This window comes from Poecilia reticulata, linkage group LG13 (assembly GCF_000633615.1).
Source record: "Poecilia reticulata strain Guanapo linkage group LG13, Guppy_female_1.0+MT, whole genome shotgun sequence".
Classification (NCBI taxonomy): Eukaryota; Metazoa; Chordata; class Actinopteri; order Cyprinodontiformes; family Poeciliidae; genus Poecilia; species Poecilia reticulata.
In genome coordinates this window covers 27,719,533-27,735,010 of record NC_024343.1, presented here as the reverse complement: position 1 = coordinate 27,735,010, position 15,478 = coordinate 27,719,533, and the positions used below count along the sequence as shown (strand labels likewise).

At 39.3% G+C, this 15,478-nt stretch overlaps 1 protein-coding gene across 1 annotated transcript in view; it reads left to right on the top strand.

The window, feature by feature from the left end:
• The window catches only part of cog6 (component of oligomeric golgi complex 6), a 27,605-nt gene extending 25,060 nt beyond the window's left edge, over window positions 1-2,545 (top strand). The window contains exon 19 of the mRNA XM_008426363.2: window positions 2,195-2,545. Coding sequence (XP_008424585.1) covers window positions 2,195-2,342 — 148 coding nt within the window. The 3' untranslated portion in view covers window positions 2,343-2,545. The remainder of the gene's footprint in view (window positions 1-2,194) is intronic.
• Window positions 2,546-15,478: the final 12,933 nt, after the last annotated feature.

Sequence of the window (15,478 nt, the reverse complement as noted above, 5' to 3'; positions counted from 1 at the left end):
ATATATTACCCACCTGGATTGACATAATCAGTGAATCCAGGTGGGTAATATAACCGATAGTAGTAATAAATATTTAGATGCTTTTGTTTGAGCCAGTCAGCTGTGAATGTGATCTTTATCTATAGATGGCAGTGTGTACCACACACTGTCAAGATTTGTATCGGTCCTGTCGGGATACGCACACAGATTAAAATTCTGACTCACTCTGACTGGCAGTCCATTGGAAATGTATGCATCAGATGTAAAAATCTTCACATATAATCATGCCCCAGGCCCGATATAGTACTTTCATCTTTCAGCATAATTACACTTGCGGTTCTTTTTGGTTTTGTCTCTAACAACCTTACACATCTAAAGACCAGATGTCTTTTCCCATTCTACTATGTAAAGCTATTGCTAAAGTTCAATCAGATTAGATGGAGAGTGTCTGTAAACACCAGTTGTCCAGTCAAGTTACAGATTTTAAATTAGATTTGGGTCTGGACATTGTCTTTTGCCTCTAACAAGTTCCTGTATTTAGTTCCATTCATTCTCTGTTTACTTTCCCTGCTCTTGCTAAAGAAAAGCGTTCCCACAGCACAACGCTGCCGACGGCATGAATCCAGCTGGGGCTGCTGTGTTTGGACTGATATGTTGGTTTTCCACCATACCTAATGTTATCCATGTAGATGAAATAGTTACATTTTGGTTCCCCCTGACCAGAGCAACTTCCTACCACATGATTAGTGGGAAACTTTAACTGGAACGTCCTTTTGCTTTCAACAAAACCTTTTTTTCTTACCAAAAAGAATTACAGATTTACAGAGTGCATGACTAATAGATGCCTTCTTAACTGGGGATATGTTGGCATTAACAATGGCTGACATTGGAAAATTGACATATCTTTATTGGTCTTGACCAATAATATTTCTATCTTGTTGCCGGTTGTGTGTTTTTTTTTTGGTATTTGTTTGGATTTGTGGCCATTGTAGTGATGCAACCAGACTGTGGGGTGTGTAACTGAAGTAAGGAGCCATTGTCAGTGGTTTGGTCTTTCTTTTGCGCTGTCGAAAGGGCAGATAAATAAGTCTAATATTGAGGATGTCTGTACATCCTTAAAAGGTCTTAAATATATGTATTTAAAATTAAGGCATTAAAATGTCTTAAACTAATTAAAAACATTTAAGTTGGGTTTAAATGCGTTAATCACAGGTCTTAAATGACCTGTGACCTATGACTACTAATGACTATTACACATAAGGAGTCACTGATCTGTGATAGTAGTCCTGCCAATTTTGTGGTGGCAGGACTATTTAATTTTGTACTTTCCGCTTAGTTTTTTTTTCTTGCAGGTCTTTGTGCGCAACTCAAACCTTGGTCTGACAGAAGACATTTTCAATATGTTCTGTGACTCAAGGCTGTTGAAACTACCAGCATTTAGCTGCTAGCTTGATTTTTTTGTGTCTATTAGGGGTAAGTGCAAATTTATCGCTGATTGACTGAACGATATTTGTACTCACCACTGGCTCACTGCTGTTGCCAACCCAAGCACTGCTACATACATTCTATGCACAAAAGCTTGGCACTGTGGGGGTTAAGACTGTAGAGATACATATGCAGTGAGTAGCACAAAGCTGCTACCAAGAGCTACAAACAGATCCCGAAATGTCACAGTTTTGCTCCCCTGAAAATGATCACTGCCGCTGCTACTGCTCACAGTGATCTAAGAGCAGCATTTAGTGCGACACAAACTCTGAAGTCGGACGTTTAGTGGATTTTATTTGATGTAGCAAAGTTACAATGGAGGAAAATACAGCAGAGAAGGATGATAAAAGAAAAGGACTAGAGAATAGAACCAAGGAGAGAATAGAGAGCCATAGATGCAGCTACGATAAGGAAAAACATTACAAGGTGAAAAATTTATTAAATTTGAGTTGGTAAAACCTGTAGGATAACCGCAATATTAATATAGGATATCGATATTGGCCCAAATTTAAATATCGGTCCATCCCTACTGTTTACAGATTCTAACCTCAGCGCCTTCCTATAAATACAAGTCCCACTTTTCAGGTTTTTAATTGTGACATAAATTTAGAAAGCCATGTGTAACTTTCCCTTCGTGATTAATTACATTATATCAAATTTAGAATCTTTCCACTGCGCTTTGAATTGTTCATTAAGCGCAGCCTCTCAAGTGTTTTGTCTGTTTTTGCAGGGAGCAGATTTTCCGTCAGTCCACAGAGCTGGTGTGCAGAGCCTATGGAGAGGTTTACACGGCTCTGACCAGCCCGGATAACGCCTACCAGGACCCAGAGAACCTGGTACCCAGATCACCTCAGCAGGTCCAGACCTTGCTGTCTTGAGAAACCTTTATCCGCCTCGTCTGCTTCAAAGACTGTACACAAAAGAGGCATGCCATCTGTATAGCGTAATGACCTAAATGTGAATAACAGAACCGGGATGGGTGCAGCTCCTGCGAAATCAATGACGTCAGAGAGATGTGCCTGTATATAAAGCTTTATGCGTGTTTGGAATTAAAACTTCACATGCGAGTCGTGTAACTATTTGTTCTGTGGCTCCTTTGTCTTTTTATATCCTTTAGACATTTTTGTATTCTATAATTGCAGAAAACAACGAGAGCTTTTTATATATTTGGAAAGCTGAGCTCTACTTAAAACAAATGAAAACACTCAAGTGTGAGACTTTTATTGTCTTCCACACATAGAAGCGGTCAGGAAGAATTTAACAACAAAGCCAAGAGGAACTTCTGAGGCTTCACTGCAAACATGAAGTTGACTTTAACATAAACATGTTTGAGATGTGTGATGAAATTCAAACTCTCCTAACCTAACTTTCCGGGGTGGGCTTTAGATAAAAGTCCTAAACCAATAAAGATAAACTTAGTGTTTCTGACCTTTTATACACAGTAATTTGACAGTGAAACATAAGTAGTTTAATTCACTTCCAATTTTTGAAGATAGTAAGGAGCTTGCTTCCCTTTGATATTGAGAGATTTTCTGACTTCATGAAATAAAACACGTTTGAAGTCTAAATGCAACGTGTAGTACTTTGCAAAACTATTCACTCCCCTCCAACATTTTCATAACAGAAATTGTTAAAGTACTTTTTAGAACCTTACAACCAGAGATGGGGGGGGGTGGGGGGATCGATCAAAAATATTAATACCAAGTTGGTATCTGTACAGGGTTGATTCTAGCGTGGCCAAAACATTTTGGTCTCCTGATGGAATCTCCTCAGTCAACATGTTTGCTGTGTCTTCTTCACAACTACATGCTTTGGTCCTCTCTGCTGATGGTATGAAAAAAATCGCAGTGGCCCGACTCTCAAGAAGAGATAATCAGCCTCTCTGTTGTTGATTTACTTGGCCCAAATAAAGCCCAGCCTTTATTGCTGATATAAATAGCTTCTAGATTTAGGAAGTACAGTTCATTCCTGTTATGTTTTTAATCTCTTGACAATAAACCTAATTGTCGCTTCTGGCACCGTCTCGCAATATATCATTATGGGTCTAACACAAGCCAGCCAATATAATCTCCAATAAAGCAGCAGTGAAACGGTAAAGATAAGTGAATATTGATTCAACGTTCTGCTGTTGCTCTCAGCTCTCAGCGTTTCATTTTTGCTATCTGACATCAGGGTTCATGGCAGCCAGCCCAAACCTGGCAGCACTTTCTGCGCAGAGTCCCAGGATTTCCCCCAGCTCACCGGATATTCCTCGGATATCATTGGCCGGGACATCGAGTACTGGGAATAAATGGAATACCACAAAGTTCAGCATCTGGACAGCGTTGTTAAACCCTTTAAATAGTAGGGGCTCTATCTTTTTTTCCCCCCAGTTCTGCTTGACTTTGGCTGGACAAAAACAGAGAGCCGGAGTCGGTTTGCTCCACAGTCCCCGTCAGAAAGTGGGATGGAGTTTTAAAAGTAGGAGTATTTTAATAACGAGCCACTTAATGAGTAATAACACACCCACTCAGCCACAGATGTGTTCTGGGTTCAGAGTGTGGGATTTTTGTCCTCTCAGCGACTTTATTAAGCCGTTGGCAGAATTGATGGAGTCTCCACAAAGAGGCAGGTAGTTGTGAGCACAGCAGCGGACATTCATCCCATCATGCGCTCCATATGACACCAGATACCGAGCTTTTGCCTGCTGGAGCATGAAACCAGCAGGAGCCCAGGTTAAAGGATAATACCGCCATTTTGGGTGTTTTTTCTCTCTCCCTTTTTCACTTGTTCCGTGCCCTGCAAAAGTATTGATATAAATTTAACTTTTCCACGTTTTGATACTTTACAACCCCACACTCCTAAAGGTGAAAACCTATTTGATTAATATTTTATGTGGTCCAACAGTGGTGTTGAATTGTGAATGAGAAAGGAAATGATTCATGATTATTGGCATTTATTTTATAGATACAAATCTAAAAGTGTGGCATGCAATTGTATTCAGCCCCCCTGAGACATTTCTTGTCAAGCCATCTATTTTTTTTACTGTTATTCTTTGTGTAGTAGCTCAGCCACAGATTGGAAAAAGTATCAAGGATGACATTTTCCAAAAATTTACCACAAATCCTCAGAATGATTTGGATCTATTCAGAATCATTTTGTAGATTTTTATTTTGCAGCCCCTAACATTTTTTGTTCCAGGGTTATTCTGGTTTTCATTTTGTCCAGCTCCGACCAGCTTCCCTTTCCCTGCTGAAAAATGCATCCTGCCATGCAAATTTTTAGCTGTTGGGTTTGCATCTATGTCAAGTGCTTATTCTATCTGGATTGGCAGCACTAAGACCCTCCTCCTGGCTGAGATTGGATGTTTTTGGGAATGGTGTGTTTCTGCAGATGGAAGTAATACCAAAGGGAGAAGGCAGAGGAGCTAGATTTCTTTCACAGATTATCTGTCTCATATTACACTGTCACGAAATAGAGACAGCTTACCAAATATGAAATTTTTTTTTTTTTTATGAAAGTTACATATTGCAGCATTAAATGGCTGAAAGCAAATGCATGCCACACTTTTCAGATTTTTGTTTGCAAAGCACACAAAAAAAGTTGAAAAAACCAGGTATCATTTTTCTTTATTTACTGCAATAGACGCTACTTTAAAGTTTGTGGTTTTAACAAGAACTTTTGAAAAAGTTCAAGAGCTGTTGCAAGGTTCAATTTTTTTGTTTCCCTCAGCTTAGAACCACTAAAGAAATCACATCATGGTGCACATGTCACTTTTATAATTAAATAATCTTTTTACAAGTAGTTGTCTTACATAAGTGTTAGTTTTGTCTCATAGCATAGTAATGTAACAGTGCGCTAAAGAAAAATATGTAACCTACTTACAAAAAAAATAATTCAGTGTAAATACTGGAAGCTTTATTCTCGCTTTGGGTTTAAATGTAGATGATATATTTAGGGTGAAAAGTTAAAGGTGTATCAGTGGGACAGAAAAGAAAATAAACTTGTCTCTACAGGTAGTTTTGTCTACCAGTGAGACCACATTTCAGGGAAAAGGGCTTCCGTTTTGCAGCTCTAATCTTCTCACACAGATAACCTTCTATCCAAGAGGAAGCTGTTAGGAAATCAATTACGAAATGATGGACTTTGCGACACTAAATATTCAAGTCAGCACGGCGGTGTACACGGTGTTAATGTGTCATCTGTTCTGATGAGGCTGTTTGTGTCACACACTGTCCCGTACCACCACTGCCTCGTGTCCACGTTCTTCTGGTAAACTTTGGACACCAGCTTTCAGCCCCAGAGGGCGGTTTGAACACCCAGATCTAATTTATCAGTCCTTGGACATAGCCTGGGTCTCTTTCAGTTCTTGGAAAATGTTTTGTTTCTCAACTTCATGATCCCACACAAATTCTTGCTTTTGAACTAGACCAAAACCCATGTGTTTAATATGGTTCCACTGGCAGCTTATTTTACTTATAAATAGTACTTTTTCGTCAATACTTGACACAATACTGCCAGACCTGTGGAATCAATCATTAACAAGGACCTGTCTGACAACATCAAGTAGGTTAAAAGAAAAGAACTTGAAAACCATCAAATCTTTCCCCAATTTAAAGAAATGTATTGACATCTATCACTCTTAAAGGGTTGCAAAAGCCATTTATGATTGTCATACACTCATCTAGTATGTCACACAAGAAAAACCCCTCATAGTAATATCCAAAGCACTACAAGACATATTCATGACTCAGCACTAAGAAAGAGAACAGAGGAAAAATTAAACCAATGAGAAAATTCCAAGGCCAAACATTTGTCTTCTTTGGAAAATATCTCATGATCATATTGACAGAAAAGCTGGTGGTAATATAATGGTCTGAACACTTCAATACAAAATTGATGAATTCAGAATTCACCATGAAATTTTCTGTCTGCCAGAAAATCCAGAAAGAAAATATCTGGCCATCAGTTTGTTCCATTTATTTTCTAACTTGGAGCTTAGAGCGGGGAAACACTCTAGTTGAGATGCATTTGGAGTGGCCTAGCTACAGTCCTGGCCTAGATGCAATTTAAATGCTTTGGTATGACCTTAAACCAAGATTTCATAATAAAAATCTCACAATATTGCTAAATTAAAGCAACTCTACATACAAAGCTGGACTGAATGTTTACCATAGTGGTTTAAAAGACTCATTGCCAGTTATCAGATGAACTCTAATATATAAAATTATCGTTTAAAAACTGCATTCAGTATTTAATCAGGATGATTTCGTCTGCTGTTAAAATTTGTTAATCTGAAGCACGTAAGTATGACAAAAAAAAAACACACACAAAAACAAGAAATCTAAGGGGAAAACACTCTTTCACAGCACACGACTTCCAGTGGTTGTACATTTCACCATGGAGCTGAATTACTTTGTATTTTTTTTCCTCTGCTTCTCCTTCGTTATTATGAGGTTACCTTATGTCAAAGCTCCCTCTCTTCAGAGGCTATTATGTAATTTGTCTATTAGCACAGGAAGGGGAGCACAGTGAAGTACTGACTGAAACAGGAGTGCTCCGTAATTAATTTTCCCTTCTGATTGTCTGCTGTTCCCATCGCCCCACTCTGCCATTCATTCACTCCACTCACCCATAATACAGCTTTCAATGCTTCAAAGCTGCCTCCAAAGTCACCACTTGCCACTTGTGATTTTGACACATAAGACACCGTTATTAATGCACATCCATCTGGCTGTGCTATTGACAGGCCTGCACACCCTGGCTGACCAGATGCATGTCCAGGTGGCCTGATAAACAGAGCACATTGGAGCTGCTAACAGCTCAGTGTTTGGATAGTTGTGGGATGAGAGGAGAAAGCAGAGCTGACTGGCTCTTTCCAGCCAAAAATTAGCCAATGACGATGCTGTTTTTCCCGCACGCTGTCGGAAAAAAAAAGGTTGGACCCCCTGATGGTGCCCCAGAATGCTTGTACACTATTGCGTGTGGTTGTGATACTTCATTGTGTAAGCTTTTTTTCCTCCCAGCAGAAACATGTTTGCTTTTGCTGGTATGAACACTTTGTACTGAGTGCTGACTGCACACACGCTTGTTTAGAAATTTCCAAATTCTGTCATTAATGACCACATTTTTCCTAGTGTTGTTTGAAAATCTTCACTTTTTTTTTTTTATTGTCATTCCTAATAATTAAATGGGGTGTTAGACTAGAGCAAATTCCAACTCAAGTTTCCCAAACTCATGAAGCTCTGAGACAGACAGAGACCTTTTCACACTCAGAATCGAGAACAAGAACATGCAACAAATTTGCAGTGACTAACGCATCTGTGAGCAATCCGATACTCTGTCAATCATTACTCACACAGCGAACACTGTCTTCGATCTCGCTGGCCTACATGCGACCTTGCGTTGGCTTTCTTCAAAGCTCGGTCCTGTGACTCTCATCCCGAAGCAAAACAACTGGGCCGAGTTGTGTTTATGTTTGCGTGGGGAGAAAGGAAGAAAGACGGCGATTATACGAGCAGGGGTTGATGCGGCCGCCGGGGTCATGGCTGCAGACCCGGTGACCCCACTTTCGTGTGCCCCCTTCCACTCTGGGATGGTAAACAAACGGGGCCATCGGAGCACGCTCTGGCTGCATCTAACACACCTGTTGAATTGTTGCCACACATCCCTGGATGGTGATCCAACAGTCACCAGTCTCAGGTGGCAACATCCTGCCTGATACCAAAGATTCTCTACAGTGTAGAATAAAACTCTTTGTTGTCACACGGTGGGGAAATTCCAGAGCAACAGCAGCAAAGTGACAGGCAGTCGAAGCATTTAGTTTCATACAAAGAAAAAAAATACATAAAACACAATTGAAAACAACAGAAACGACAGTTTTTATTACAACAGTTAATAAAAACAGTGTACTCCAATTAAAAGGAATATTCAACTGAGTAGAAGCACAAAATGTGTGTGTGTGTGTGCGTGTGCGTGTGTGTGTGTGTGTGTGTGTGTGTCTATTTGTGCATTAACAGCAACAAACTATTTACAAAAAGTAACAATAAAATCATGCAAACAACAGCAGGGATGTCCACACATTGAGTTTGTTGGGAGCAATGATGATTGTAAAGTCTAACAGCTGCTGGGAGGAAGGATCTGCCGTAAGGCTTATTTGTGCATTTAGGATGTAGCAGCCAGTCACTGAAGGAGCTCTCCAGTTCAGCAACAGAGTCATGCAGGGGATGGGAGACGTTGTCCAACAGTGATCTTATTTTAGCCAGAATCCTTCTGTTTCCCTCCACCTTCACTGAGTCGAGACGGCCTTCAAGATGTGCTTATCTAACCGCTTCCTCTCAGCGGTAGATAAGCTGCTGCTCCAACATACTACACAATAGAAGATGGCTGAGTGCTTCCTGCATGCCAAGGCTACATTCACACAGCATTCCCATCCCGCTTGAAAAAACATCAATTCAGATATTTTGCTGAAATCTGTTTTTTTTTTTTTTGTTGTTGGTTGGTCGTTCATCATACTAATTAAACCCAACCGCAGGGAGACTTGTGTGTGAAGGGTTCACATTCGAAATGCGACCCACATGCGCAGAAGAACGTTAGCATCACACATCCATGCACGATTTACAGAAGTAATAATTAATGGAACCATTACAGTTTAATCAGCAAAGTGAGCTGACAGCACTGGATGTCGTAAGATCATAACAACGTGAAAGAAGCTAACAAAAGGAAAGCACAATTTATTGCGATGTCCTTTTGTGGAGATTTGAATGTAAATTCTGTAGTGAAGTCTGTGAGTGACACAGATTTCTTCCATAATTGAATAATTATAATTTTCAGCCATTGTTTATGCCCTGATTTACCACGCCTGGCTTCTTCTGGTGCAAAATTATGACCCATGTTTCACATAAATGACATAAAAGCTGGATAAAACCCGACATGACCATTCAGACTACAGACACTTTGAAAGCAATCGAATATGTATCTGAATTAATACCCTATATGGCAAAGATTGGATTTTTTGGGGGTGAAAAGATCTGAATTAGGCCGTTCAGACCGCAGTGAAAAAGCTGAATATAGGTCACATATGGGCAAAAAAAAAACCTGATACGGATTTTCATTTTCCCTGCTGTGCGAACACAACGGTTGTTTTTCTGGAAGGTGACACAAGTCTTTTGAAGCCTTAACAGGTTTTCTTCCAGGATAAATATGTATTTAGCTCCTTTTATCTTCTCCTCAACTCTGACCAACTCTGTTTGTCACAGTTTTTTCAGGTGAGCATTATTAACACTCTAAAATATGTTGGTTTAGGCTTCTGACTATGTCCATGTACTTCATCAGCGTCGCTTGGTAAATTGTAGATGGTTAATATCTGCTGCTATAGCTCGTCTAGGTAGGGGAACTGATAATTTCACAGAACCTGACTTCACTGTCTTAAAACAAGAACGATTTTGGAGAATTGAGCCCACACAATATTGCATCCTTCTACAGTATAGAATCGTCCTCAAGCAGCAGTCCTCCTTAGAGAGGCAGTTACTAAATAACCCAAAGCCACAGCCCTTTTACTCACCTTTCCCCTAATAGCCCTTCACCTTTGGAACCACGTGAAGCGAGCCTGTGTGCTGACTCCCTACAGTGTGCGCTCAAACACTCTCATACGCTCAAAGAGCTTAGCAAGGGAGAGAATCTGAGCAGCTCATACTAACCCCACAACCTCATGCAGATTTTTTTTCTTTCAATGCATAACAAGATAAATGACCTAAAGGTTAAATATGTTACTTTTACTGCTTTATCCCCTAAATAAATGAATAAAGTTACTTAATCTTAAGTTTCAGCTTAGATGTCACTCAGTGCATATGACTCACCGTTAACTTTTCATGCTGCTGACGTTTAAAAATTCTTGTTCACACCTTTTTTAAGCACTGATGGCACCAAGCTGTCGGCTTCTACTGGGCTCAGGACTGTGCTCACAGGTCCAGAATGAACATGTATGTTGGCAGTGGCTGTAGTCCATCCTTCTGTGCCTTTTCCTAAGTGACAGGTGGAATCTCAGCAGTTACTTCTTCCATTTCCTTTTAATATTAAATAGGACAATTAATTGACAGGACATGTATATGGTTAGGCAGTCCACAAAAACTGACCGTTACGAAAGAGTGGTTCGCTGAAGCTTTTTGGTCCACATGTTAAACCGTGTTGTTAAACATGTTGTTAAAAATAAACATCATCATGATGAAACAGTTTTGGCAGCATCCTTCTTGGAGCTGCATTCTCCAGCCAACATTCCACACTAGTGGAATGTCAGCCGGAGAGGTGTTTGCTAATTGTTGCCGGTTTGCAACAATTAGCAAACACTTGCTGGAACTGTGCGTCATCATATGAACTACGTCTCAGTCCAAAGCTCCTAAGAAAGATTGTACAATGAGAATAACGAGATGAATGTTTTGATGACGAGCTGAAGGTGGAGCGTCGGAAAGAGCAGGAGCTTCTTAAAGAGACAGGGGCAGATTTCAAGGCATTGAGTGGCGATATTAAATTTCTTTTAACTTATGCTTGATATAAACAGCTTTTTTTAAAACAACAGAACCTAACAGTTATTTGATTCTGCTATAAAATTGTACAATGTTCCTGGAAAGTACATAATATCCCAATGTTTAAGCTAAATTCTTGAAGAAAACCTGTTTGGACCTGCAGTCAACCCAGATCTAAATCCAACTGAGAAGCTGAGGGCAATTTTGCCTATCCAGTTTATATGAGCTTGAGCTATTTCACAAAGAACAATGAGCACAAATTTCAGTTTGTCTTTTAATGTGCAAAACTGATACATATGCCGCACAAACTTGCAGCTGTGACTGCAACAAAATCTTGTTCTACAAAGTCTGATGTAAAACGAACTCATGTTAAACATTTTACTTTTTTATTTGAACTACCACATGTCCTTTTCTCTCCAAGTCTTGTTACTTTATGGCGATCATCTCATACATTTCAGGTAAGTACATCACAGTCTGTGGATGTGATGTGATAAAACGTGACAAAAATTCAATGTCTAAAATAAATGCTTTTGCAAGACTGTGCAGATGACCAGTCAAACATCACAACTAAAAATGTCAACAAGTCTGATCATGTCTCCAGTGCATTGCTAGATAATAGTTCCATGTTTGACATGGCTTTTAAACCAACTGTTTTTTTTACTTCACTTCACATGATAAGAAATGCACAGCTGCAATCTGAGGATCTAAAACTACAGTTGCACAAGAGCGGGTGAAAAATATTTGTGTGGGAATATGTGTCAGCAAAAAGCCACTCCTTCCCATTGTAGCGTCTGAATGAGCAAGATGCCGTTGGAAAACATGAGTCACCAGACCTACAACTCATAGCAATAATATTTAGCATGAATAGGGAATTTGGAGCAGTTTGCCGAAGGTAGATTGGTGATTAGCGGCTTTTTACGCAGACTGGGTGTGGCCGTCCATGACAAAAACTGCTGCCCTGACGTCATTAATCCTCTCCAACGCACGCATTCTACGTATGAGCCTAGTAAAAAGTGAAGCCCAAACTGAAAGATGGTGCAACTAATTCAGGAGCAGAGGAGCAGAACCAGAATGATCCGGATCAGCCACACTCAGAACATTACTGTCTTCTACGTACTACTTCTACGTACCGATGACATATATCAAAGGTTGATTTTAGTCATACACTCTAGCATGGATTATTTTTAAAAAATGCATTGATAATCACCCTGATCTGATACTTGGGATTGGGTTGGGACATTCCTATGATGCATGACCCAGTTGTGTGTGTGTGTGCGTGTGTGTGTGTGCGTGTGCATGCGTGCGTGTGTGTGTGTTTTTGGCAATCATATTGCTACAGTTACTGGCTGAGACAAAACTGGTTATGTAAGTGTTTTTAATCCCAGTTTTAACCGTAGCATACCACGTTATGATTTGCATTGATTTAGCAGCTCTTCCTAGTGTGATTCAACAATGATTTTATCATAAAATGCTTTCAAAACTGTAATTTCTAGAATGTAAACAAAAAGCATGCCATATTGTTCTATTTTGGGGGGGAAAACAATATTTATTTTTCACAGGCTATGTTAGATACACAAACATTCGCACACATTAAAGTGAGTAATCATCATTCAAATTTACAAATCTGTCTGTGAATCATGGCTGAATTGAGGCTGAAGCTCAAGCTCACAGTGTTGACTCAGAAAATGAATCACGGAACCTGCAGCGGGCCCAGATCCTCCGAGCAGCTGTCCCAACAAACCGGGTGCCGGGGCCTGGTCCACTACGGGTCGTGTTTTCACGACGGGGTGGGATGAATGTTGGAGGGTCACTTTCAAATCATGGAAGCAGATCAAATCCGCACAATGAAAAACAACCTCTGGTGTTTAACCTGAGTGCACAGGAGCAAAAGAAAGGGTGTTATTCCTGAATGGCTGCCTTGGTGATTGAACTCTCCAGCTATTTCCTCCCATTCATGCGTGGAAAGGTCCTGACTTTCTCCTAAGTGGTAACTTGGCTCTAACATATGATTTTCTCCAGATTCATCCAAAAGTAGGAAGCTTTGTTTGACCTTAAATAGGAAATCACAGCAGGAAGTCAGATAAAATTTTAAGAATAAAGGATTAGACTCTCACAAAGCACTTTCCTGCATCTGATTTATGAGCATTTGGGATGTTTTTGACGTTGTTTGATTCTTTTAAGGCTGTCAGCCAAAATATTACAAACATCTGTTTTCAGAAGCTTTGTGAAGCCTGCCTCTCAGTTTATGGGTAGCGCACAGAATGTCCTCATCCATGTTTAGCATTTTTCATACTCGCATGTGACAAAAACTCAACGTTTGTGACAGCGTGAGTGAAGATGTTTGAAAAAAAGGACGAGTTTTGAAAGGTATGAATTATAGTTGTCGTGGAGACGGTGTGTGATCTTAGCTTGATGTTCTCATTCGTGGGTGGCCCAGATATGTGAGTCACAGAAAAAAAGACCACTCACTTAGCATCTGCTGTCACGATATGAGAGGCTGTAAACTCTGTATTTTATTTCCCCCTTTTTGTTCCCCAATAAGAGGCCATATGGTGGAGCCCTCTTTCAGCCGGTGCAACCCTCGAACTCTGCTGTCTGGACTCGTTTTGTCCAAGTTCAGCTGAAAGATGAGCAAACACTGAGTCAGGGCCCGACACATGCTGCATTTTTTGTCTTGAAGATAATCGGCTTCCAACGCAGGCATGTGTCAGTTTTAGTTTTTTTTTTTTTTTTGTACTTGGATGGATAGTGTCAAAAGAAGCATTGGAAAATTTTGCTTTTTAATACAAGTAAATTTCTCTTTTAACTGCAGTCTGACATGTTTGAGTTCCATGTAGAAGTTTACGTGTTACAATGAGCTTTTACATATAATCTGTTGCATAATTAGTTTCTGGGCTGTTATTGAATGATTCACTGATTGTTTATAACCTGTAACCTTTTTTCAGAAAACTGTCAAACTTAGTTTGTTGCATCAAGAGGAAACAAAGCTAAGACAATTAATAATTTAGTTAATTGAGTCATAGTATCACGTTTTTCTTTAATTATCATCGAATTCCTGAATAAAAATTCAAAAGCAAAAACGTTCTGATAGTTTTGTCAACTAAAAAGTGTTGTTGTTCTAAACACATTAATGATTTTATTGACTTTTTTTTCATTCCTCTCTCCTGCAGATTAATGAAACTTAATCTAAATTTATTCTTAATCTTAATCTAAATTTAAACTTAATTTAGCAACTTGTAGGACATCCAGCAGATACTTCTCAGTTAGCAACTGAAATGCATTCCTTGTGATAGAAAAGCCCGAAGAGCAGCTGAAACATATTAAATTTTACAATGAATTTTACAACAATCCTCTCTCTGAAGGCCTCCAAAAGCTCATTCCATATTTTCATGGCGTTCACTCTCACTTCAAACAGGCAGGAGCACAACAAGCTAAACAGCTGAGATTTAAACAGAGCAAGCTTCTTTCAAAATGCCAAAGAACTGCGTTGTCAGGTTGTCCTTTTTAATCCTCGCCAGAAATTGCTTTTTTTTTTCCATTACACACTGTTTTATGTAAAATTTTATGGAGATATTTGGAGTTTTCATTGTTTATTTATATAACTGGCAATAGTCTTTATTGCTACAATTAAGAGCAAATGTCCAAATGTTCAAATATATTAGAAAAACACAGGATTTTATGGGTGTCATAATTAATTTCTCATGTCTGTACAGCTTTTCAGTGACAAAAAGTTCAAACTTTCCTGTCGAGATCTGCCTCCAACCAAAATGCAGCTGAAAAGATGACACTGTTTAAAAGTAAAATTTGAAGACGGCAACCTAAAAATCGGGTTGAAAAGTTGTGAATCAAATCAAGCCTCATTTTAAACAATGTCTTTAAGGCTAAACTTGTATTGGATTTGTCGGCTAAAAATGTCTACATTTTGGGCCAATTAGAGGCATGGACTGGTAAAACCAGTAAGTAATACTACATAGGTTGGTGATTAAGTGACTTTCAAACACCTAGGAGCTACAAATCTTTCAAAGGAACTTGGATTTTTTTCAAGTCGTGGTTCTTCTCTCACTTTTTTCAATCCCAAAATGTGAAGCCAGTGTTTTACAAGCGAATGTCAGCAAATGAAACCAGCCTGTCTCCCAAACTGACAATTCAACCAGCTAGAACTATTTATTTACAGAGGCCTGGTTCAGATAGTTGGATCAAATGTTGGAAATTTCCTTATTCCAACATCCCTGGAACTTAGTTAATTTCATATATTTGGCTAGTTTAGGGATATAAATCAGCTTATTAAAACAAACTGTGAAAAAGCGATTATTGCAGAAATTCACTTGCTGTAGTCAGATGTAATAAATTTCTCTATACAAATTCACCAAAGAATGTGTTCAGAATAATAATAAAAAAAAAAGATGTTTTGAGGCCTTTTATTCTCTGCTCTGTGAAATATCTGTGGCTCTAACAAGCTCAGGGAGTGAAAAGACAGGAGCCCTGTAGCCTTTCCACCTGCTTACTGGCACAAG